The following is a 23,095-nucleotide window of genomic DNA, read 5'->3' on the forward strand; positions in this document are numbered from 1 at the left end:
TTTTTTTTTTTTTTTTTTGAGAAAGATTAGCCCTGAGCTAACATGCACCACCAATCCTCCTCTTTTTGATGAGGAAGACTGGCCCTGAGCTGACATCTATGCCCATCTTCTTCTACTTTATATGTGGGACGCCTGCCACAACATGGCTTGGTAAACAGTCTGTAGGTCCACACCCGGGATCCGACCCAGCGAACCCTGGGCTGCCAAAGTGAAACGTGCGAATTTAACCACTGCACCACTGGGCTGGCCCCCACATGCTACTCTTTAATGTCTCAAGAATCTAGAGTTCAGGGAAGAAACTTTGGAAACAGTGCTCTGGAAGATGGTTTCCTCTAACTAAAAATAAAGCGTCATATTCACCATAAACTATAGTAAATGGTCTATGTTCAAACACCAAAGCAAGTCCCACTTCTTGGGTAGAGAAGTATGCATTAGAGCCCATGAGAAGTTTCAAGTTGTACCAAATGCCTCAATGTCTCATAGAGAACCAGGAGGAATTTATGGATCTGTGAAAATTAATGTAAGAAAAGCAGTCTTCTCTATAATGAATTCATTGATTCTTAGGAAACTGGATGAGAATAAATTTCAAGAATCATTTTCTGAACTTTTAGGTTACCTTACATTCCCCAAATTCCCTCTCATGTCCTTAATGAAATCTGGGTATCTACATAGAGTCCTTTTTCTGTTTTTATAGAGGCCTTTCAATGTTCTGATAACAGGTAGCTAGTAAGTTCAGGCCTCTGTTACCCGTTCCTAATGATGACTAGATTAAGGTGCCACCCGGGACAGAAAGCGCAGGTGCTGCACGCTGGAGCAGACACTGCAGAAGGTGGGCTGGCTTACTCCAGGCTGAGAAGTGAATAGCCACAAAAGGAGAGGAGGAACTCAAGCCTTGTTTTGTACACAAAGCTGTAAAGGGACTCTAGGTAAAGCAGGCAGTCAAAAAATCTGAGATGATTTCTAGTTAATACACATTGCAAAAGTAAGACTATGGAGAGCACAATAATTACTGTTGTAAACAAAATTCTTCCACAGTATGGAAGAAATAAAATATCTGTGGTTAGATTAAATCTTTGGGAATTTAATTAAATCTTTGATACTTAGTTTATAATGTGTTTTTTGTTTTTGAAAACTGTCCGTAAGTAGGTGGAGCTTTCTTATCTGCACTTGCCTGTTATCTAAGTAAATGGAGGTGGGGTTAGCGGTGCCGTGCTGTGAGTTCCTGCCTCTATGTGGATGGGCCTCCCCAGCTGCCGGGTGGCTCCACGCGGCCCCTTGTGTATCTTGAGGTGGAGACTGAGGAGGTGGGCAGTCAAGCGCAGAGGCGCAACCTGGCCTCGGTGGTGGGTTTAGTCCCAGTTCTAAATCTCCCCTGCCCGGTGTGTATGACACAGTGAATGAAATGCCAGACTTTGCGTGAGGAATTTATAATAGAGACTGTTTGAAAATAAAAAGTCTCTCTAGTAAACGTTTTCACCCCGAGTCCTATAGTTTGTTTGAACCACCTTTCCTATTTTTAATGTAAAGAAAGATAACTGAAACTGGTCCCTTTCTGAGTTGCTTCTGGCCACAGGATGTAATCCTGGATTTTGGTAGGGGAGGGTGGTTTGTTTTGTTTTAGTTTAATTGCAAAAAAACCTTTTTAAACCCATAATTTTTTTTGTTCTTAAAAAAATAGGAACACCATTATTTTTCTTAGGTAAGCAGTACATATTAAGTATAGACAATTTTATATTTAAAAATTACAATAGAAGAAAAAAACATAAGGCCACCACCTAGAAATAAATTACTGCTAATACCTTGTTATGTATCCTTCCAAAAAATATGTATAAATATGTCCCAGTGTTTTGTATGCTAGTTTTATTAGCTAGTTTTAAAAGTAGTTTTTATTAACTCTTTTCTAACCTATTTTTTCCCCAAAGAACAATATCTTTTTAGGACGGTGACTATTCATTTCACAGGGAGTATGTGAGATTTCATTTGGAACAATTAAAAGTTTTTGAAAAAAAGGACCATGATATTAATAGCTGTGTATTTTTCCTTCTGTGCCTTATATAAATAATAGCCTAGATTTTTCTGACTCTTTCTATTAAGAACTCAGAAATATATCCTTGTAGCTAAGTCTTCATATACAGCATTTTCTCTTAAGGTAAGTTACTTGCAATGGAATTAGTGGATCAAAGGATTTTGACATTTTTAAGGCTTTTAACCAGGTATTATAAAATTACCGTACGGAAAATTTGTTTGTGATTGTTCATTTCCCCTAATCCTTACAAACACTGGAAACTGTCATTAATAAACAAATTCAGAATAAACCTTCCAGGAAGGGCCCTGCACACATTTAAAAAAAATTTGAAGTTCTGGACATCTTTTAATGTACAACCCATCTTGTAGTTCAGGTTGAGTTAAGTAAGTATTGCAGACTCAAATGCCCCAAACCACATGGGCTCTGGCAGTGCCTACAACAGGCCACAGTGGAACTGACACGAACAGAGCTTGTCCTTATGTCAGAGGGTCAGTTGCAGCTCAGCTCCAGCATTCCCCATAGTATGTTGATACAGGTTGATGGTGATGTTGCACAAGGAGATACGTTGAAAGATAAGATATTTCGTAGGCTTTCACAGACTGTTTTCCTCTGTTTAAATGGGTAACACTGAGTAAATGGTGTTCTGAAATAATATAAGGATTCAGTAATTTGAATAGAAAAAATGCGTATCATCCATTACTTAACATTCTATCCTATGGTAAGCACATATATTTATAGTATGGTATCAAGAAAATTAATGTGTCTCTGGATTGAAGTTTAGGGCTTTTTTTTTCTTTTTAACTGGTCTCTTGAGTGTTCTCAACTGTTTTTGGTATCTGTTTTGGCATTGATAATGCTCACCAGACGCTGGATCAGGTAGCCCAAATATAACTTGTTTCTAAAATTCAGAATTCCATGTTCATCTAGTGATCACATTTTTAGGATTCTCTTTAAGAACAAAAGTATTTTCACTTTTAGTGTTATATGCATGTTAATAGGAATTTTAAAACATTTTACTTTAAAACATGAATGTTTTATCATCTGTGATAGTAATGTTTAGAGACCTTTTTAGTTTAATTTTTAAAAGTATATGCTGATTTCAACAAATGATGTTGAAAACAATTGACATTTATATGCCAAAAGAAGTTAACCCCAACCTAAATGTAACATCTTATACAAAAATCAACTCAAAATGGATCATAGATCTAAATGTAAAACATAAAACTATAAAAATTTAGAAGAAAAGTATATGCCATATGACCCAGGAATACCACTCTTCAGTATTCACTCTAGAAAAATGAAGCTTTTAGCCACACAAAACCTGTACACAAATGTTCATAGAAGCTGTTTTCACAATCACCAAAAACTAATGTATAGCTCAGATGTCCTTCTAAAGGAGAATGGTTCACAAAGTATAATGTGGTCATACAGTGGAATATTACTCAGCGATAAAAAGGAATGAACTATTAATACCGTATAACAGTTTAGATGAATCTCAAAGGTACTATACTAAGTGAAAGAAGCTAGCCTTCCATTTTTTACGACATTCTCAAAAAGACAAAACTGTAGTGACAGAGAACAGATCACTAGTTTCCAAGAATGAAGGGAGGAGCGAAACTGCAATGAGATGGACAAGGGAGGATTTTAGGAGGGTGGTGGAGCTGTTTTATATCTTGGTTGTGGTGATGGATACACAGATAGAACTGTACATCCCAAAAATGTTAATTTCACCATATGTTAACTTGAAGAATAAAATGGAAAAGAATCTGTAATAAGTTAATAGCTTTGGGTTTTCCTTATAAAAATAACAGTTGTTCCTAACACTATTATCTAAAATCAAGTGCTCAGCTTTCTAGAAATTTTATTGTGTAAGTTATTTACATGCGGGTCCAAAGCAAAACATTTGGGGGGATTTTTTGCTTGTTTTTTAAAAAGCATTTCTGCTAACATTGAGTGCTGTTTTGTGAGCCAGATAATAGCAATCTTTTTTATGTGGTATACTTTTCCTTTCAATTTAAGAATCAGATGGGTGACTCCAATATCTCCAGCCCTGGGTTGCAGCCGAGTACTCAGCTCTCCAATCTGGGAAGCACCGAGACTCTAGAAGAGACGCCATCCGGGCCACAAGATAAGGTGTGTACAGCTAAAGCCCCAGCTTTGTCCAAGATAGCAAAACACAGAGGAGCATTGTGTAAGGATTTTAATGCAGTACAAGTTTGATTTGTCATTTATCTGTCAAGGGACGTACGAGCGGCAGCATAGTGACATCCACTCATGTCATTTCCCCTCATCCATGTAGCTATCTTTCATCTGAATTTTGCAGTAGCCTCCTGTCTGGTTTCCAGCTTTTTTGGCCACTCTCTTACCTATTCTTAACACCGCAGCCAGAATAATCCTAGTGAAACATAAGTTAGATCATGGCATTCATCTGCTTAAAGCTCCCCAGTCATGTTCCATCTCACTCAGATAAAAGCCATGGTCGTGGCAGTGACCCACAAGGCCCTTCCTGATCTCCCCCCCCACCCTGGCCTCATGTCCTACCTGTCTGCCTTGCTCACGTGGCCCCAGCTCGTCGTTTCTTGTGCCTTTACACAAACATGGCAGACTTGCTCTGCCTCAAGACAGGCCTTCGCGCTTGTGGTTCCCTTGGCCTGGAATCCTCTCCTCCCGGATGGGGCTTGCTCCCTTACTTCTGTCAGGTCTCAAGTGTCCTCCATATAGGTAAGGCCTTCTCTGACCACCCTATTTTTAAATAACAATCCTTGCCTATCCCTGTCTCACTGTGCTTTATTTTCTCCCCAAGACTTCTACCCAGCTAACATGGTTTATGGTTTTCTTGTTTATTCGTTGTGTCTCCTCCCACCAAAATGTAAGCTCCCATCAGGGCAGGCAGTTTTGTCTACCTTGTTCATTGCTGCCCTCAGCATCTAGCATTGTATATATTTATTGACTGAATTAGTTCTGTTTAAAACTGATGGCTTGATAAATGAAGAGATACCAAGTAAAACCCATAGTTTTTTAATTAAACTTTTTATTTTGAGATAATTCAGTTGTAGGAATAATGCAGTTGTAAGAAATAATACAGAAAGATGCCATGTACCTTTACCCATTTCCCTATCGCTAACAGCTTGCAAAATATAGTACGCTATCACAACCAGGATATTGACACAATCTGTCAATCTAATTCACATTTCCTCTGCTTTATTTGTATTCATTTGTGTGTATATGTGCACGTATGTATTTAGTTCTATGCAGTTTTATCTCACATACAGCTTTGTGTAGCCACCACTACAGTCAGGATACAGAAGACTTCCATTACAAGGATCTTTTGTGTTGCCCTTTTATTGTCACACTGACTTCCATCATGCCCTCACTGCCTTACCCACTCCTCCCATCCTTAACCCCTGGTAGCCCCTAATCTGGCAGTCTCCAGTTCTATAATGTTGTCATTTCAGGAACGTTGTATAAATGGAATCATACAGTATATAATCTTTTGGGATTGTCTTTCTTCACTCAGCATAATTCCTGGAGATTCATTGAAATTGTTTTGTTTATCAGTGGTTTGTTCCCTTTTATTTCTGAGTAGTATTCCTGATACTGAAGTACCACAACTGGTTTAACCATTTTTAACCATTCACCTGTTGAAAGACATCTGGTTGTTTTCCGTTTGGGGGTATTACAAATAAAGCCTCTGTGAACCTTTATGTATAGGTTTTTGTACATAAATTTCCATTTCTCTGGGCTAAATACCCAAGAGTGCAAATGTTGGGTCATTTGGTAATTACATGCTTTAGTTTAATAAGAAATTGCCATATTGTTTCCCAGAGAGGCTGCACCATTTTACATTCCCATCAGCAATGTATCCGTAATGTTTTTAAGTATTTAGTTGGTAATTAACTTAAACTAGATTTTGTATACCACATTCTTGTGCTCCATTTTTGCTGTATTTGGATTTAGGATCCTAAAGCTCAAACATAAAATAAAAGCAGTGCTATGTAAAATTTTATTTTTTAAAAATATATGTGGAGGGAGGGAGGGAAGAAGCAGGCTCCCTAGATTCCTTCTGGTCTGGTTTATCAGCCATGACTGTTCAGTGGGCCACTCACTTCCCCTTTTCGAATTGTGAATCATTTCCCCTTTCCTTTCTGATTCAAGGGGTTAAGAATTCTTGCACTTGTTAACTCACAGAGTTATTGTGAGATCCAAATGAAAAAATGGACCCAAAAAATGCCTAAACAACCCTAAAGCACTGTCCACTGACAGATGAGTGTGACAAGCCATAGACGCTCAGCCTTTCAACAGAAGCACCAGTGATGGATCCATAGATATACAGAATTCAAGTGGGCACTCAGAGAATTGTACCAACTAATGTGAATAGTGCTGATCCTGTTATTTCTTCATTTTTCACATAGTTTTAAAATCCCATTTTATAGGCCAAAGTGACAAAACTTTGTAAAATGTTGAGATCTGGAAGTTGTCAGAAGCCATGCAGTTTGCTAAAATTACCTTAAAATCCGTAAGCAGCCTGTACACATAGATAGTACGTTTGTTTTGTAACACTGCCATCTAGTGCTGAGGGGCAGATAATGCCGTCAAGCCTTAATAGTATTAAATTCCATTTCAGTTTCATAATTCACTTATTAAAATTCCCTTGGGACTTATTTCCCTAATTTGTTTTGTATTGTTCTTTGGTTCCTGTGTTTAAGAATAATGCGTACCTTCTAGGAAAGTTCCTCAACATAATAAAGAACATATATGACAAACCCACAGCCAACATCATACTCAATGGTGAAAAACTTGAAAGCTATTCGTCTGAGAACAGGAACAAGACAAGGATGCCCACTCTCACCACTCTTATTCAACATAGTGCTGGAAGTTTTAGCCAGAGCAGTTAGGCAAGAAAAAGAAATAAATGGGATCCAAATTGGAAAGGAAGAAGTAAAACTGTCACTATTTGCAGATGACGTGATTCTATATATAGAAAACCCTAAATAATCCACAAAAAACTATTAGAAATAATCAACAAATGGAGTAAAGTTGCAGGGTACAAAATTAACATAGAAAAATCAGTTGCATTTCTATATACTAATAATCAACTGGCAGAAAGAGAAGTCAAGAATACAATCCCATTTACAATCACAACAAAAAGAATAAAATATCTAGGAATAAATTTAACCAAAAAGGTGAAAGACCTATGCAGTGAAAACTGTAAGGCATTATTGAGAGAAACTGAAGAAGACATAAAGAAATGGGAAGATATTCCATGTTTATGGATTAGAAGAATAAATGTAGTTAAAATGTCCACATTACCTAAAGCAATCTACAGATTCAGTGCAATCCCAATCAGAATTCCAATGTCATTCTTCATGGAAATAGAACAAAGAATTCTAAAATTCATATGGAACAAAAACGACCTTGAATACCCAAAGCAGTCCTGAGAAAAAACAACAAAGCTGGAGGCATCACAATCTCTGACTTCAAAATATACGAGAAAGCTACAGTAATCAAAACAGCATGGTACTGGCCTAAAAACAGACACACAGATAGTGGAACAGAATTGAAAACGCAGAAACAACACGACACATCTTTGGACAGCTAATCTTTGACAAGGGAGCCAAGAGCATACAATGGAGAAAGGAGTCTCTTCAATAAATGGTGTTGGGAAAACTGGATGGCCACATGGCAAGAGAATGAAGGTAGACCAGTATCTTACACCATACACAGAAATAAACTCAAAATGGATCAAAGACTTGAATGTAACACCTGAAACCATAAAACTCCTAGAAGAAACTATAGGCAGTATACTCTTTAACATCAGTCTTAGCAGCATCTTTTCAAATATGTTATCTACCCAGGCAAGGGAAACAAAAGAAAAAAATAAACGGGACTACATCACATTAAAAAGCCTCTGCATGGCAAAGGAAACCATCAACAACAACAACAAAACCACCAACTGGGAGAAAATATTTGTAAATCATCTATTTGGCAAGGGGTTAATTTCCAAAATATAGAAAGAACTCATACAACTCAACAATAAAAAAATGAACAACCTCATCAAAAAAATGGGCAGAGGGTATTAGCAGACATTTTTCCAAAGAAGATACACAGATGGCCAAGAGGCACATGAAAAGATGTTCGACATCACTAATTATTAGGGAAATGTAAATTAAAACTACACTGAGATAGCACTTCACGCCCGTCAGAATGGCTATAATTAACAAGACAAGAAATAACAAGTGTCAGAGAGGATGTGGAGAAAAGGGAACCCTCATACACTGCTGGTAGGAATGCAAACTGGTGCAGCCACTATGGAAAACAGTATGGCGATTTCTGAAAAAATTAAAAATAGAAATACTATATCATCCAGCTATTCCACTACTGAGTACTTATCCAAAAAACATGAAATCAGTAATTCAAAAAGATTTACGCACCCATGTTCATCACAGCGTTATTCACAATAGCCAAAACGTGGAAGCAACCCAAGTGCTCATCAACCAGTGAATGGATAAAGATGATGTGATGTGTCTATATATTCAATGGAATACTATTCAGCCATAAAAAAAAGAGAAAATGGTGCCGTTTGCAACAATATGGATCAACCTTGAGGGTATTATGTTTAGCAAACTAAGACACAGAAAGACATACTGTATGATTTTACTCATATGTGGAAGATAAACAAACACACACATAGATAAGGAGAACAAATTAGTGGTTACCAGAGGGAAAGGGATAAAAGGGGCACATTTTATGGTGACAGATTAAAACTCGGCCGTTGGTGGTGAACATGATGCAGTCTATACAGACACTGAAATATAATGTGATAAGTCAATATGACCTCAGTTAAATAGTTTTTTTAAAGAGAATAATGCATCCCTTTTGGTGTGCCCAGTGCACTGACCAGGTAGGAAATCTGACATAGACACAATAGATCCAAATAGAAATTTGAAATTCTCTAAATAGCAAGAGCTGTAGGTGAGGAAGGAACAATGTAAAACCTGATACAGTATATTAGAATTTTGTTGGGCCCCATACATGCTGTTGCTCACTGAATTCCATTTCCCAAGGGGAATGGTACGCCTAGCACTTGGTTTAATCAAGGCATTACAAAACTCAAAATCCAGACTTTAGGCATATTCAGACATGAGGAAAGAATGAACTTTCAACCTTTTCTGTGGATGGATGAATCCATGAATAAGCCCGCTACTAGGAGAATGGAGCCAGTTTTTCTTGTTATAGGCAGAGAAGTGTAGAGAGGGTCCTGTCGAAAGCAGAGACTGTAAAACTTTTGGGAACTTGTGTGGAGAAGCATGCTCTGCTCACTCAGCCTCTTCAGACTGATGCAGCCAGTTACGTATTTCCAAAAATTGAGACGTTTTGACCTGGAGCCACCTCTTTGTTCATCAAGACTTAACTGCACCCCTGTTTTCCAAAGGTCAACATCACCATGCAGTTGGTTAGTTAACCTGCAGTCTGCTTAATTGACACCTCAGTGTGCTGGTGTATTGGTTAAGAACGGACTGAATTGTGGGAACTAGGGTGGAGTTGGGTTCTGTTGTGCTTGAGCATCATCTATAAAATGGCTGTAATAATAGTGCTGCGCTGGCCAGTTAACAAAGTAATGCTTGTAAAGTGTGGAGCACAGAGCTCCCGTATAGTGAACATGCCGTCCGTGGCAACTCTTACTGCCATCGCAGCTTTATTTATTCCTTCTTATGTGAGACACCTTGAACCCTAATGCTTTACCAGGCACCCTGTTCTAGAGAAGCTCTGAGAGTCTGTTTCTGGCCTGGCCAAAGTTGTAGGAATGCTACATGGGGAAATCTGGAAACTTTCTTTTGCAATCAGAGTTCAGGGTTCCACCATATGGTTTCATTTTCTAATATAAAGTAGATTTTAAACCATTAGAAATACCTATTTTTAAGTGTAAGTGTGGTAACATCCCAAATGTAAATGCAGATAATTTTAATTGTTCAAAAGTTGATTTGTGTTTCACTGGACAGGTAAAAGTTCCTACGTGGATCATACTGTTCTTGAAGCCTAAGGTATATTTCATGGTGAGGCTTCTCCATGTCCTGTTTCATTGCTCCTTTTCTTATAATATGAAAATAGTATTCTTACCTGGAAAAGACTCTTAAATTTCTGCAAATAGCCCCAGTATGGTCTGTATTTTTCAAAGAAGGTATATCTAGATGTTGGTTTGTGTGTGTGTGTGTGTATATAAATTTCTGCAAATAGCCCCAATGTGGTCTGTGTTTTTCAAAGAAGGTATATGTAGATGTTGGTTTGTGTGTGTGTGTGTGTGTATATAGATATACACACACATATATAAAACAGAATGTGGTGGTGAAGCTCTACATAATTTGCATTAATGAATAAGAATTAGTGTAGTTTTCCAGTACTTTTTTTGCAAGCAATCTTGTTCTAAACATAGTGTGTGCAAAAAAGAACCCAATTTAAAAATGGGCAAAGGACTTGAATAGACATTTCTCCAAATAAGATATGCAAATGACCAACAAGTTTTGGCCAGGATGTGAGGAAATTGGAACCCTCTTGCATAGGTGGTGGGAATGTAAAATGGTGCAGCAGCTGTGGAAAATGCTTAGGCAGTGCCTCAAACATTAAGCAAAGTGAAATAAGCCATTCACAAAAGGACCAATATTGTGCAGTTGGGCTTATATGAGGTACCTAGAGTAGGCAAATTCATAGAAACAGAAAGTAGAATAGAGATATCAGGGGCTGTGGGTGGGATGGTAGAGGGGAGAGAAGATGGGGAATCAGCATTTAAGGGGTATAGAGTTTCTGCTTGGGTTGATGAAAAAGTTGTAGAAATAGATAGTGGTAGTAGTTACACAACATCATGAATGTACTGAATGCCACTGAATTTTACACTTAAATTTGGTTAAAATGGTAACTTTTCTGTTATGTATATTTTACCATAATTTTTAGAAATCAGGAGGGAAAAGGGAATTATGTCTGTGCTCATCAATAGACATTTATGATGCCAGGGATCCAGAAGTGAAGAAATCAGTGTTCAGCTTGGGAAATGGAACCTATGCATTCTTCTACAGTTATATGGCCTGGACAGAGACAAAGAGAAGTCTCTCTCAAATGAGAATTCATTGTCTATTTTGAATTACATTGAATGAATTTGAAATGTTACCAGTGAGTTTTAAACAAACAGCTATGTCTTTAGTGATCCTTGCATAAGGGAACAACAGGATGGTGTGTAATAGCACAGCTTTGATAGCCCAGCAGGTGGTTCTGTTGTTGTTGTTATTTTGCATTATGGGGGTATGACATTCCAGAAGGACTTGATGAATTTTTTAAATCCCAACGTATTATTTGATGTTCCTTAAAACATATCCAAACACAGATTTATCATGATTGCTGTTAAGACTATGTGGTGTTCATATAATGTTAATAATAGCCAGCTTCCATTTATTGAATGCTTGTTTGGGCACATTTTTTTTCTTCTTCTTCTTCTTCTTCTCCCCAAAGCCCCCCTAGTACGTAGTCATATATTCTAGTTGTAGGTCCTTCGGGCTCTGCTGTGTGGGAACCACCTCAGCATGGCCTGATGAGTGGGTGCTGTGTCTGCACCCAGGATCTGAACTGATGAAATGCTGGGCCACCGAAGCGGAACATGCAAATTTAACCACTCGGACACAGGGCCGACCCCTGACCCTTTGTATCTTTAAGACATCTGGTTCGGGGCTGGCCCCCAGACATTATATTGATAATTTAATTTTCACAATAGCTTTATGAGATAACTATCACAGTTGCTCCCATTTTTTCAGATGAGGGAACTAAATAGAAAGATTATCTAACTTTCCCAGTTAACAGTTGCGATTGAACCTCGGTATCAGACCCTAAGCTTTAGTTTTTTTCAGGAGTGAAAATGTGAGGAGATTAAACCATCTAAAATCTTTTGCATTTTTTTACATCCACAGTTTATAATTAGATGTTAGTGCTGCCTTCTATTGGAAGCGAGATTCTGAATCTGGAAAAGCCCTTAAAGTGCTAGAAAGTGTTATGACAAGATAGTCTTACTAGTCTCACTACAGCATTAGTAGGGGGCCTAAATTTGCCATTTGAGAATTCTTTCACTTAAACAAACCCTCTTGTCACATTAACATGGCAAGACATATTATGTTAGCTTTTTAATAGTAATAGAATTCTCTTTATTGAATATTTTCTAAGATAAAGTGGTTTGGTATGAAATTACTGTTTTTTACAACTGGAGGAGGCTTCTGCCTCTTCCTCCACGGCAGTTATTTTGCGCTGCCTGCATTCTCTTCACACCTGTTCTGCCACCTGTCACCCAGCAGGTGATGCTGTCCTCACACCAGTGAGAAGATACACAGTGGCCCCCCCATGGCTTTCCGTCCTTCACATGTAAATTCCTTGCATCCTCAGTCCTCGATACTGGCCTCCTTTCCCTGTCACCCCGCCTCAACAAAGTGGATCTCTAACTCCCTCCCCTTAAAAGCCTGCTGCCAGTAAGTTCCCGCTCTCCTCTGTTCCCCACCCCTGCCCATCCCAGCACAATGCCCCTGGCACCTGGTGAACCCAATAGTTATTTATCAAATGGGTGAAGCAAACATTTGCCTGGGAAAAACGGAGCTTGTTTTCCTGTAGAGATGCAATCTACCATAGTGCTACAGTCATTTTATTTCAGATACAGTGTACTTCAGGGCCTTTATACACTTTATGAGGCCCTAAAGAGCGAGTGTTTCAGCGGATTGTTTTTTTTCTGTATCAACATAATACCTAAACAACTAAGTAGTCCACACACTTTAGGAATAAAACCATAGTTGGGATGCTTGTGTTTTCAAAGTACTTAGGTTTGTCTCCCACTAGACATAAGCTCTGTCAGGGTAGGACATTTCTGTTACCCCCTGCTGTGTCCCTTGGGCCCAGGTCAGAGTAGGACCTGGCACCCTGTGGGTATTCAGTAAATAAAGGATAAATAAATATGGCAGTGCTATGTGGAGGTGCAGGAAAGCTCGTGGGTGGAAAGCATGAATATTTCTCCTTTGAATCGTTGCAATGGCGTCAATAAACCAGATCACTAAAATGTATATAAATTTAACATTTTCAGGCTTAAATGCTTTGCTTTTTCTTAAGGATTCTGTGATTTGGGAGTAGGAAGGAGGAATGGCCTGCTATTTAAAAAAATGGTTAAATTTATTTTCTGGTATTTGACACCCAGTCCTCAAGGGGCAATGCATAGGTTTTTATCAAGAACAGTGAAAATCAAAGTAGGATTACTTGATCAGCATTTGGTCTCCATCCTTTTGAGTGTCATTTCCCTACATGTGTTACTGACATGGAGCAATTAGGCACAATTAACTTTTTAATAAGATAATTGCCCTTTCACTTTATATCCTTATATCCATTTGCCAAGAAAAAAGATGAATTCTAACATTATCACCTGGAGTCCTTAAAATGTGAATGTTATTACTAATGCAGATTTCTATCCACCATTTTGACAAGACCAGATGCACGTTGGCCTTAACCTTTAACACATCTTCACTTTGTTCCATTTCCTCATTTTCAGACTCCATCCATCCTTGCTTCTGCAAGCTGTTTTGGTTGATGAAAAAGAAGTTTGGTTATACTGGTTTGCAAGATATTTCTTTCATTGGGTGGTTTGGTTTGTTTTTCAGTCTGCTCTATCTGGACACAAACATCTGACAGTGGAAGAATTATTTGGAACCTCTTTGCCAAAGGAACAGCCAACAGTTGTTGGTCTGGATTCAGAAGAATTGGATAAGCTGCCAGGAGATGCCTCCCAGAAAGAGCCCAGCTCATTCCTACCATTTTCCTTTGAGCAGTCAGGAGGGGCCCCTCAGTCAGAAAACCTGGGTGTGCATCCTGCTGCCCACCACTCAGTCCAACCTGAAGTCACCACCCCGGTGCTAATCACTCCTGCCTCCATCACACAGTCCAGTGAAAAGCAGGCCCCCAACTATGCGATCCCGTTGCGCCCTGTGCTCAGTCCCACTCTGCCAGCAGAAGCTCCTCCTGCACAGGTTCCTCCTACCTTACCCCGAAAGACCGCCATGATGCAGGCAGTGAAGACCACGCCTAGACAGAGGTCTCCGCTCCTGAGTCAGCCAGTCCCTGAGCTGAGCCACGCCAGTCTAACTGCCAGCCACAGCCCCTTCAGGGCCCCACAGAGCATGACAAACACAGCTGGTCCGTCCCTCCCAAGCATTGATCTTCTCCAGAAACTCAGGTTGACCCCACAGCATGACCAAATACAGATACAGTCACTTGGGAAAGGTGCAGTGGCACCCAGCTTTTCTCCAGCAGCCGGCCAGCTGGCCACGCCTGAGAGCTTCATAGAGCCTCCCCCTAAGACAGCAGCAGCAAGAGCCTCAGCCTCGCTGAGCACCATGGTGCTTGCTCCCCTTCAGGTACTGGTGGAAGCGCGGGTGGCTGTAATTGGGTGGGATGAGCCTACAAAGACATTGATTTTGACTGACGTGAGACAGGCGTTTTAAAGAGACAGCTGTTGAGTATGTCGGGCTAAATGAAAGGGAGGTAAGAAGCCCTGTGAACAACCAAATAATTGGTAAATGGTGTTTAACTGAATTCCACTACCCAAAGTTGTTTCAACTGATAAAAGCTAAGAAACAGTGTTTGTATTTTTCTATCAGGGTCTGCACTTTAGGGTTTTTTGTTTGTTTTTTCCTGACAGTTCCAGGAGTTCTCATTTGACTCAAGACCGTAGATCCAAATTATCCTAGGCTTTGTTCCATTCCCAGCTCCCTCACTACTCTTGTTGAGTGCCTGCCTTGTGCCAGGCACACTAGGGGTCCCAGAGTTACAGGTATGAGGTCAAATAAAGCTTCCCAGTGAAACTGATGTTTCAGCCAAGATCTGAAGGCTCAGTAGAGGTTAACCAGACCTTTCCCAGAGGTGGGAAAAGTGTTTGCGGTAAGAAGAGCATGTTCAGAGACCTCGAGATGAGAAGGCATTTGCTGAACTTAAAGAACTTTAGTGTGACTGGATCTACTGTGGAAAGAAACTTGGAGAAGTGGATGTTGGTTAATGACCAAGACTTTGTAAATTGTGTTCAGTTAGAGCTTTGTTCCCAGAGCCCTGGGGAGTCTTTCAAGGGCTTTGAGCAATGGGTGACATGCTAGGAAAGGAGAGGACAGACATAGAATGACCCATCAGGAAGGAGGCTGTGGGAGTCCCCCAGGCTTGAGCTGCTGGGGCCTGAATTGGGGAGTGTGGACGAGTGGATTTGTTAAGACATGTGACCAGTGGGACTTGGTAGATGGGTGTGGAGGATGAAGAAGAGGTTTGTCCCTCAATGATTTATACGGTGGGTGAGTCTAAAATCAGTTCAGAGTTGAAGTGACTTGTGCAAGATCACAGAACTGAAAGAGGGTAGAACCTTCTGCTCTGAAACAGTATTGGTTGCCTTTCAGGATTTTAGTCTCGTGCCCTTTAATAGTAATAATAATCTCCAATCTTAACATTTTACCAAATAGTATTATAAAGAAGAGCCCATCATAATAATTCTGTATTATTTCTTAATGGGATATATTGTTCCATTCCTTTGAAATCTTATACAGAAAGAGAGGAAACTTAGGAGCTTGGTTACATCATTAAATTGTTATTTGGGGCCATTTCTGTTGCAGTTCTCTGCAGCATAAGGAGGGGAGAGAGTGTCTAACGGATAGGCACCACGCCCCTGAGCTGTTCCTGCTGCCACTGTTGTGCTGCTCTGGAAGTGCAGCCAGCAGTCTTGAGTGCCACCCTCTCCCCGTTCTGACCTCTGGGACACTGCTCTGCTCTCTAGCACGCCTCCTTGCCGAGGAAGCTTACAGATGTGTCACTTTTCGTTTACATGGCAGTCTGGAATTTTAGGACCTGGGGCTTGGTTGAGTTCTAATGTATTTGCCCTACAACAAGAAGTTCTTTGTCTCCCGATGAATGAAGACAAAATTTAGCATGTGGAAATGGGACTCTGAAATGAAGACTGTTTAGTGCCAGCTGTCCAAAGTTGAAATCACCTTATCAAGAGGTAGCATGTTGCCAGGATCTTGCATCTCTACAGACTCAACAGCAAAAGTATATTCGGGCTGTCCGCAGCTCCTAGAAGAGATGCGGGTTTCAGCTGTTTCCTTAGAGATGCCTTAAAGGCTTTGTACACACCCTTTTTCTGGGGGGACCTGAAAGGAGTCGGGGGCTGTCCCAAAGCTCTCATCCTGCAGTCGAGTCATTGGTTGCATTGTCACAAGTTTCTGTCACCCTCTTCCCTGAGGAATCTAGGAATAGTTAATGTCTGAACAATTCCTTATTGCTAACCTAGATTTTCCCCAGTAACTAGGAAACCTTAATAGAAGCTTGCTACATCTGTTCATCTTTTCTTTTTAAACATTGCAGTCTATGCAGCAAAACCAGGATCCTGAAGTCTTTGCCCAGCCTAAAGTGTTATCCAGTGCCATTCCGGTAAGGACTCCCTTTTTCTGAAGAGCACTTTATGTATGTTTAAGTTCTTCATCTGAATGTGAAGTAAAACATTGTTCCTTGAGTGGAAAGTTTTAGCTTTCAGGCCTAGACCCAGCTTAGAGTCCCTCTCTCAGGCCAGGCTCCCGCTGCTCCCCCAGACAAGGTTCACTGCTCTGGCCTCTGGAGGCCTCCATTGTCTCTCTGTATGAGTGTCTCCTGAGACCATGTGGTATACGAGGGGGAGTCAGCCACAGGGTGGGCACTCACTGGTGTTTGTGAATGGGTGGCAGCTGGGAGCATGTCCACCTGGCCTCTATGAGTAGGAAGCAGCCTTGCCTGGGAAGAACTGTGTCGTCCCGGTTAACAGTCACCACTGTGTTGCAGTGCCCTCGTTGGCTCCCGTTGCTCTAATGACAAAGCCTCCCAGGCCTGCATGCTCTGTCCCTTGCTTGTTCTCCCATGCCCCATTTTTTAAAGTTGTCCCCACCCTCCATTACCTACCAACCTTGAAATGCACACTTAATTTTTTCAGTTCCTAAAATTTGACGTTCCCATTTCCCTTCGAGCCTTTATACATCTGCTTGAGTCTCAGAATTTAAAGCCAGCTTTTGACTGGTCTTGTTAACCGGTCTTTCCTGTAGCTTGTCCTGCTATGGGTGGGAGCTCTCAGCCTAGTGTTGCATCAAAAAACAACCTAAAGGCTCAAACACCAGAAACCACACCCTTAAAACTATGGCAAGCTCTTTGCTGTTTGTAAATGAGGAGGATGACAGATAGGAAGAAGAGATCTCTGTTGGTTGTATCAAATGTGAGAATTATTAAAAGTACTGATTGTTACTAGTGTAGTGTATTCTGATGGTTAGCCACTATCAGCCTAGAAGCACATCTAAATGGGTGAAGGAGATAGACGTCAGTTTTGTTTTTAAGAAATGTATCTTTGAGGGGCCAGCCCTGTGGCCAAGTGGTTTAAGTTCACGTGCTCTGCTGCAGTGGCCCAGGGTTTCACCAGTTCAAATCCTGGGTACGGACATGGCACCGCTCGTTAGGCCATGCTGAGGCGGCATCCCACATGCCACAACTAGAAGGACCCACAACTAAAAGTACACAACTATGTACCTGGGGGCTTTGGGAGAAAAAGGAAAAATAAAAAAATCTTTAAAAAAAAAGAAATGTATTTTTGATACCTGTAATGGTATAATAAATATATTGAACACTACAGAAGAAACTAATGCTTCATATAACTGGGAAACAGTTCTCTTTTTATTGAAGTAAAATTTACATATGATAAAATACAGGGGTTTTTAATGAATTTATCACATGTAGATCCCTTGGGTAACCACCTAATCAAGACATGTAACATTTCATCACCCCAGAAAGTTCCTGCATGCCCCCTTCCAGTCCTTTCCCTGTCCCCCACATATAAACTACATTTCTTGTGCATACCCTGCTATTATTTATCATATGCCCCTTCCGTGATTAGCCAACTTGGCTTCCCATAACAGCTTAGGGCATTCTTAGCGTGTAAATGGGCTCTTCATCCTTTAGCTGACAAGCTTCATAACTAGACGTAAAATGCTCAAAGCCTTCTACTGAATGTTTATCTGAACCCCAGATAGTTGGCGTTGGACTCTGCACATGCCTCTCATCACCCTCTACTCTGGGTGGCTGCTGGCTTCCACACTTTGGTGCAAAATGACACACTGTTTCCCTGCAGGTTGCTGGCCCCCCACTGGTTACTGCAACAACCACGGCAGTGTCTTCAGTCCTGCTGTCCCCAAGTGTGTTCCAGCAGACAACTACAAGGTCCACAGACCTTGAGAAGAAAGCAAGCTCGCCTTCTCCTCTAACCGTTGGAACATCAGAAAGTCAGAGAAAGCCTTCCATTATTCTGAGCAAGTCTCAGCTCCAGGATACGTTAATACATCTAATAAAGGTATGTAGGCTATCAATTTAGTCTTTGAATTTTCATTCTTTAATTAACAGAAAAGACAAATTTTTAAGTTCTTCTTAGAAAATCAGTTCGTAAAGTAACTTCAAGACCAGCCAGGAATAATACTTCTCTGTTCCTGAGCATACACTCCTGATGGGAAGATTGCTGAGTGAATTCCAAAATGTTAATCATGGTTGCTTTTGGATGGTGAGATTCTTTGGTATTAGTTACACAAATCGTTTGTGCAGCTTTTTTCCTAAGCTGTTATCAAGGTGGTAAATTCTAATGAGGTAAATGTGGCATTACCATCTCTTCCAGAATGATTCCAGCTTCCTCAGTATGCTTCATGAAGTCTACTTGCAGGTTCTGACCAAGAACAAAGACAACCACAACCTATGACTGGAGCAGGATGAATCTGAAGGCAGAACGTCGACCTCAGAAACACATAGGCCTCATCATGGAAACTTGTAAACAGAACATTGACTTTTGAGAATCCTGAAATTGAGCCTATGAAAAAGAGACTCGTTCCTTAAGAATGTTTTCCAAGTGACGTTCTCAGTGATAATGGAGGTTTCACTGTGAAGCATCACCAGCAGACCTTTGTTTTGACAAAAAAAAGACCATTGTGTTAAGTTGTATGGGTGTTTTCATTAGCTGTGAGCAAGTATGAGACTAAGGAGCCTGAGTCTCAGCTTGCTTTCACTCTCAAGGTCTTAGGGAGGAGCGGCCACGGTTCAGCCCTGCCCACACCCCTCCGGCCTCCACTCCCCCTCCCCCCCTCTTCCCTACAAACTTGAGCATTAGGCTAATAGTTAAGTTCTGAACAGAGCAGAAGTCAGCTCTGTGCTAATTGGCTTCATGATTTAAGGATCAATGTTCAAGTTGGCAAATTAGGACTAATTTGTTCAAGTGAAGTATGTTTTATATGAATGCCCCATTTGGGCCTTAAAAGTTCTGAAATTTCTTAATTCTGTTTTGTTTTTAAGTGTCCCCAGTGCTGGCATGCGGTGGGCTCCCAACATGGGTTACCATTAGAATAGGGCCCTGACGGGCCCTGTGGTGGTGTGGGAGCAGGCGTGTCACACCTTTGAAGCAAAGGCTGGGGCTGGTAAAGCCTGAATTCTATCAGAAATGTTCACTTTAAGTTAGACTCTCAGTGGTTTTGAAAATGTTAAGTTTGTGTGTGAAGCATAGCCTTACTTTCCTTCTCTGTCTAAACACAGTCAGAAGTCATTGTTGATTGTTTTCCTCAACATTGACAAAAGGACCAGTGGACCAATCTGACAAAGCCATTCTGGTTTAATTCCTCGAGTCTACTGAGAATAGTTTTAAAGCTATGCAGAAAAGGGAGCTGTTATTCACACTGCCCTTACTTTATTGTAGAATATGGAGTTAAAAACAGAGTGTGAAATTCAGAACTTTACCAATGTATTCCTAGGCTGTGAGTACTTTTGCAGCCCCAAGTGTGAAAATATGTAAAGATGCTTTGTATGCTGCTATTGATCTGCCATGATTTCTATTTATTCTTTTATGGCATGTAATGGTGATCAGTAATATTTTAATGTAGATTTTGATTTATTTCAGCAATAGTAATTTTAAGATATTCTTTGAATGAAAGTGTCTTTGTTTCTATGATACAGGTCATTTTGTAGTATTTAACCAATTAAGATGCACTGCTTACTTTTCTGAGCACTATTTAATGATGGGGTGAAAACCCAATTGGCTCAACCAGCTAGCATAAGGATTAGCTGTGAATAGCGCTAGCAGATGTGATGGTTCCTCAGGAACAATCGTTTAAGCTTTAATGGTAACTCAGTCAGAAGTCCATAGATTTTTTTCTAGCTGAGATTTTAGAAAATTACTTGTGAATTACATGCGTGTTTTAGTTTGGTCTTAGTTTTTTAGCATAAAGAATATTTTGTTTGATTGGCTTTTGTTAATCTAAACATGTTTCCTGGACAACTCTTCTGCTTCTCAGTTTACTGTCTTCTGTTGCTGTCTCCCTAGTTGCTTGTGAACTGTGCAGAAGTCAGGGAAGTTCTAAGTTCTCAGACTCAATTAGAAATAGTTTGTTTTCAAAGGTAGTGTGTAAATTCAGCAACCAGAAATGAATTGCTCATGCACCACCTGGGAAAGAGAAATTTATGGTAAGATAGAGAGTGTTGCTGACACCAGGAGGTAGTGTCCAGGGAGCCACGTGCCTGTTCTCAGAAAACAGTTGCACCGGTAGGTTTGATCACACCCCGAGTGTGGTCTCGGTGGGCTTTGGTAAGTGGAAGAGTCAGGGGATTCTTATTATAATAGACATTTGAATTGAAATGATGATTTGAGTATGTATGATATTATGAGTTGAGGAAGTATCGTAAAGAGGGTCTATAATCAAATCTGATGATGTTCACCCTTGAACCCAAGGAATGAATATGATAGACGGTAAAGAGAATCTGTGATAAAGTTTCCTTAGTGTGAAAGTAAACTTTTAAGTGCCCAAGTCATGGAGACTTGAAAAGGATAAACCTGTTTCAACTCCCAAATTCATATATTCAAAGCATTTACTTAAAATTCAGAAACCAGAAGTTCACCATCACGATTACCAGGAAGTTCAGGCCAGAATGAGTCCCTGGAACACTCAGGCCACGCCTGCACCGTCGCAGTTGTATGACCCTAGCCCGACAGTCACGGTTCAGTTGCCTTATTCCTCCTTCAGGCTGCTGTCCAGAACCTCATGCTGTCTTAGGCTGCATGTGTACCTTGCTGCAGGGAGTTTACTGGAACCCTAGTTTTAAACCTTAGTTAATCAGAAAGGACACCAAAACAGAGAGACTTCTTGCTAGGTTTTGCAGACCTCTAGGTGACCTGCATTTAGGCCACCCTGTCTATCTAGATGCCCACCCTCAACCCCAGTGGGTGTCACTGCTCTACTTATGATGTAATTAATGTGATGTCTTTGAGTGGACTCCTGCATCTCCAGACAGCCTTGTTCCTTTAAGGCAGAAGCTCCTCATTGTGCACCTCTCCCGAGATTTGTAAGGTGTGACTGAATTCTAGGTTTTCAAGTGACTGTAGGTGTCAGGAGAAGCATTTCATGCCATCTGCACGTGAATGTCCACAGCTTCCTGTTGAAGGCTTGTGAGTAACCATCAGAGTGCTGTTTTGTCAAGAGCCCAAGTTGACCTGGGTCCTTCTCTGCCGGAGGATGTACAGGCTTAGTTTAGAAGATGTCTGACCCAATTTTGCATGTAGAGCATTTGTTCTTTTTCTGCTTATGTTTCCTTGTAAAAATTATAAACCCCACTGAATCCTTTACTAGGTAAATATTTTTAAACCGTGCAGCTTTATTACTCTCCTCCCCAAAGAATGTAGTTTGAAATTGTCTCATTTTGGTAGTAGAGGCCATAACTGCCATTGTATTACTAATAATGCAACATGAAATTGAAGGTGCCTAACTGCTTAAAAAACAAAATTAGCCATCATACTGTAACTCTGGGCAAACGGAACACAGAGGAATGAGAGGTGGCGCAGGCACGAGTGGGCTCAGTCCGTGTGAAGACACGCATCGCAGGGACGTGTGTCCTGCCTTCTTGCTGCACGTTTGCTGCTGAGCACGTGTTTCTTTCTGACCTAGCTTTGGTTTCCTCCACTTGTAGTCATAGTATCTTCTGGAACCAATGGTGCCCTGTGTTTTCAAGTGTCTAAAATCTTAAGATTGGAACCAAGTAAAGCAACTTACACTGACTTTAAAAGCTGTGCTTGAGAACATTTCCCTGAGTGGGCCGGGGCCGCAAGGAGCCTGTTCTTCAGCAGATTCAGCAGGAGAGATGTGTGCGATGTCTCACTCAGTCTTATATTTAACATCTTCATTTGAAATGCTGAGATGCAATATCGTTCACTTTGAGTGAGGGAAATGCAAAATTGTGTTTCCCTTTTATCTGTGTGATTCCCTAAGAAACACGTTTTTTAAATAATGTGTTCTGAGTGGTTTTTTATTCTGTATTACTGCTTTGGCTGTGTGCTCTCGTGACTTTCAGTATACCAGACTCTCTGTTTTCTGCAGTGGGAGGATGAGAAGCTCTGGAATCACAGCAAGATTTTTGTTCCATGAGCGCAATACTGCATCAGTAACGTTTTTAATGGTATGGATTTTATATCATCTGTGTATGTTTGCAAATATTAAGTTATTACATGTTTTCAAATGAGCATTTTTCATCCTAAATTTTATATGTTTGCAAATATATTTTTTTAATAAAAGTTCAAAACCAAGTTTTAGCACCTACCAAATTTTAATTGTGTTTTTATTTAATTTATAGAAATAGGAACTTTCGAATGAGTTGCTACACGTTGCCAGAGCCTCATACTAGTGAGATGGGGTGGGGCAAGAGAATAAAACTGACACAGAAAACTTGTCTGCCTGTGTCCAGCCTGTTCCCAGCCAGCTGGAGCACATGCCACGTGGGTTCTTAGGTCTGAAAAAGCCGGTGTCTGTCAATTCAATGAGCACTTCCCTCCCCAGGAGCTCAACATTGTGTGTGTAAGTGATATGAGCGGGCATCTAAGGAACTTCATTTACTCCTCCAAACGTTCCCAGATAGAGGCTACAGTTCCAACTAGTCAGAGCCCAGAGCACTGTTTCATAGGGGACTTCACGTCTGGGACATTTCCCACACTCACTC

General features: G+C 40.5%; 1 protein-coding gene across 2 annotated transcripts in view; it reads left to right on the forward strand.

Annotated features, from left to right (window-relative positions):
- DCP1A (decapping mRNA 1A) overlaps positions 1-22,690 on the forward strand; it is a 55,166-nt gene extending 32,476 nt beyond the window's left edge. For both annotated transcript variants that reach the window (XM_046671802.1, XM_046671810.1), the window contains 5 exons: positions 4,046-4,159; positions 13,696-14,448; positions 16,433-16,498; positions 18,213-18,431; positions 18,747-22,690. In XM_046671802.1, coding sequence (XP_046527758.1) covers positions 4,046-4,159; positions 13,696-14,448; positions 16,433-16,498; positions 18,213-18,431; positions 18,747-18,827 — 1,233 coding nt within the window. In that variant the 3' untranslated portion in view covers positions 18,828-22,690. The remainder of the gene's footprint in view (positions 1-4,045; positions 4,160-13,695; positions 14,449-16,432; positions 16,499-18,212; positions 18,432-18,746) is intronic.
- The last annotated feature ends 405 nt before the right edge of the window (positions 22,691-23,095 follow it).

Source organism: Equus quagga, chromosome 1 (genome assembly GCF_021613505.1).
Source record: "Equus quagga isolate Etosha38 chromosome 1, UCLA_HA_Equagga_1.0, whole genome shotgun sequence".
In the NCBI taxonomy this organism is placed as follows: domain Eukaryota; kingdom Metazoa; phylum Chordata; class Mammalia; order Perissodactyla; family Equidae; genus Equus; species Equus quagga.